Source organism: Syzygium oleosum, unplaced genomic scaffold, assembly GCF_021117445.2.
Source record: "Syzygium oleosum isolate NSW1041296 unplaced genomic scaffold, Sole_v2.1 Sole_v2.09, whole genome shotgun sequence".
NCBI lineage: Eukaryota > Viridiplantae > Streptophyta > Magnoliopsida > Myrtales > Myrtaceae > Syzygium > Syzygium oleosum.
The window spans coordinates 2517178-2519976 of record NW_026607493.1 but is presented as its reverse complement, the minus strand read 5'-3'; the positions used below and the strand labels follow the sequence as shown (position 1 = coordinate 2519976).

At 45.2% G+C, this 2799-nt stretch overlaps 1 protein-coding gene across 1 annotated transcript; it reads right to left on the bottom strand.

Annotated features, from left to right (window-relative positions):
• LOC115690549 (probable glucan endo-1,3-beta-glucosidase A6) lies at positions 1–2371 on the bottom strand. The gene is made up of 3 exons (XM_030616929.2): positions 1388–2371; positions 1080–1245; positions 1–199 (listed from the first exon to the last, which is right to left on the bottom strand). The coding sequence occupies exons 1-3, from the start codon at positions 2354–2356 to the stop codon at positions 162–164; spliced, it is 1173 nt and encodes a 390-aa protein (XP_030472789.2). The 5' UTR covers positions 2357–2371; the 3' UTR covers positions 1–161.
• Positions 2372–2799: the final 428 nt, after the last annotated feature.

The following is a 2799-nucleotide window of genomic DNA, read 5'->3' as shown; positions in this document are numbered from 1 at the left end:
AGAAAGCGAGAAAGTAAAGAGAGATGCCCGAATGGCTTTGGAAGAAGAATCACAACCCACCAAGCCCTTTTACTTTCCTTTTTGGGTAAAAAAGAAGGAAGGAAGATGGACTAGAGTGAGAGAATCATAGTACGCTACAAAGCCTCCATGTTCGTCGTCCTTCAGAGAGTAACACTCGGAAACTTGCAAGATCCATGACCTGCAATCGAGAACGTAAACATCCAAAAATCTGTTATTGTCCTTTCGGCAAGTGTCCCTTGTATGCAAGATCGAATGGTAATATGTGTGCGAAGATTTTTTGAATTAAGGTCGCGTTTGTTCGACGGAAGATGATTTGCAAGAGAAACTATTTTCCTCTTTTTTTTCCTTTGTTTGTTTACAGACAATTGGTTAGGGAAAACGTTTTCTCTTTATTGAAAAACCCAAGTTAAAAGATCGGGAAAATGACTTCTGAGATTAAAAAATCGGAAATCGTTTTCCTATGCACGAATGCCTTTTGCATCCTCTTCCATGTGACTGCTGCTTCTCCTTTCTCATTGAATTCTCTCTCTCCGTGACTTTAGGTGCATCAAAGTGGCTAATCCTATGCTGGAAAGTGTCTTCCTTCTCTCTCTCTCTCTCTGCCTACAATCTCCCATCTGAGTGTTGTTCTTATGGGGAGTTTGTTCTGGGTTTGTTCTAGAGCGTTGGTCCTATGAAGATGGCTGAAAAGATATCTGTGATATTCTCAATATTTTGCTCACCAAATGTTTGTGTAAAGTACTCAAAGAAACTCGAATGCAAATCATTGTGATCTTGTTAAAGTAGTTACATCCCGTGAAAGAGAAAAGGCAGCAATAACAAGCAACAGATTAAAAAAGGATAGTATTGCTTTTGCTAGAAATAGAAGTGGATTTTCCATTCCAAACAACGAAACCGATTTTCAACTAGTTTTAGGAGTTTAACCAAACGTTGAAATATACTACCATTTTCCCTGAATATAATTTTCTAGAAAATATATTTCAAAAGTATCATATTTTTCGCGAAACAAACGAAAATATATGATAAAGCAAGAATAGAAACAGATTAGTGAGACTTACTTGGATCTTTGATGGTTTGAGCGGCAAGCCCATTGAAGAAACAGCTCACGCTAGACTTCCTAAATTGGGCCCAGTATGAACTGAACGCGTAACTCGCGTGCAATAGCAATGAATCCGGTTTATAACATGCCTTACCCGGTTGGATCGCCTCACAAATTTTGTTCCCCTGCAAGCATGGATGATTGAACATAGGTAAATTTGAATGTGACATGAACTCCAAAGAAATCATAAATAGCACATCCCATGTAAGTCATGATGTCTACATGATCCGAATTTCGCACACAATGTTCAATTGTTTGCGAGCTTACCTGCGAGCAACTGTAAGTTAAGGCCGCCTCAAGCGCCGTCTTATTGTTGGATCCTGGCGCCACCACACACCATATTCGTCCCTTGTACGGCTTATTGTTCGTTGGTACCGGCAATGGCTTGTAATTCGATGACGCCGTCTTCCCGCTCAGGTCGATCCCGTAGACTCTGGACCCATTCGGGTATAGCAACCCAAAATGCCGCTCCGTGGTAGGGCCTGGTTTTTGGTTCTCGTTGAAAAGAGCGAAGATGAATCCCTGCATGGCCCACCCTGGTCGGGCCGGAGTCCCCACGGGCGGTCTGGCTGTGAGCTTCTTGACTAAGTTGCGGTTGTAAGTGGCGGCGTTGTAGATATTCGGCCCGATCTGGTCGTAATCTCCAGCACTGGGCCAGCCTGACTCGGTTATCAGGATCGGAATGTTGGGGTACCCGAGTTTCTTCATAGCGAAGACCATTGAATCTACTGTTTGGTCAAAAAGATTCGTGTAAACCAAACCCGTACCCGGATCTGTGTACCTGATGCTCTTGGATTCAAACAATGCGTAATCAAGATTGATCTTTTCCGGGTCCTTGGCCCAATCGAAATATGGATACGCATCCAAATAGAGATAAGATTTGGTCTCGCTCAGGAACCGCAACATGGGCTTCATGACCGAACCCGAGATGTCAGGCCTAAACGACCCATTAGAAGGCGGGTACACCGAGGAACCCCCGAGCACGTCGGTGGCCATCGAGGTACCAACTTTCACGTTCTGAATTCGATGCTTTTTTAGTGCCTTTTGGATTCTTCTCATGGTGTGGACGAGCTTGAGCCAGAACCAGCTGTTGTTGGGGTCGCTGAGGATCTCATTGCCGACGAGGAGGTGTCGGATCTTGGTATCCGGGTAAAAGGGTACGATGTTGGACGCGACCCAATGGTCTGCTAGGGCTTGGTCGGCAGACATGTTGGCAATGAGTTGGTTGGGGACCATGGTGGAGACCTCAAGGCCTGTGTTCCTGAGGGCTTGGAGGATTTGGGGGTTGGCATCGTAGAGCTTGACACTCCCGGAGCTGAGTTGGTTCTTGATAAGTTGGACTGCATCGGGCGGCGATGGGAGGTTGTTGCCTAGTTGCCCGTAGTTCACCCCCACTGCACTTGTCGCCTCAGCCCCTACAAGTCACACCCAAAACCATTATCTCGCTCCATGAGAAGAGTGCTTCACCGTCGAAATATAGTAATGGCATTCGTTACAAACGTGAAAGATTGCAACCATGCATGTTTAAGCAACTCTATGACAACCAAGTGTCCCACCTGGTACAGCCTAGACTAGTCATGAGGCTTTAACTAACTTCAGAGCTTTCTCAAGAGAGGAAGAGGAACTTACTTGAAAAGTAGAGTACAAATGAGAGGACGAGCAAGTGAAGAAGACCACCC

Bases quoted from the DNA above. Each gene is read 5' to 3' on its own strand.
- LOC115690549 (XM_030616929.2), bottom strand. From the start codon at position 2,356: ATGGTCCCCAACCAACTCATTGCCAACATGTCTGCCGACCAAGCCCTA. The intron at 1,246-1,387 runs GTAAGCTCGCAA...CCATGCTTGCAG, and splicing joins TAACTTACAGTTGCTCGCAG to GGGAACAAAATTTGTGAGGC. The intron at 200-1,079 runs GTAAGTCTCACT...TCTCGATTGCAG, and splicing joins TCAAACCATCAAAGATCCAA to GTCATGGATCTTGCAAGTTT.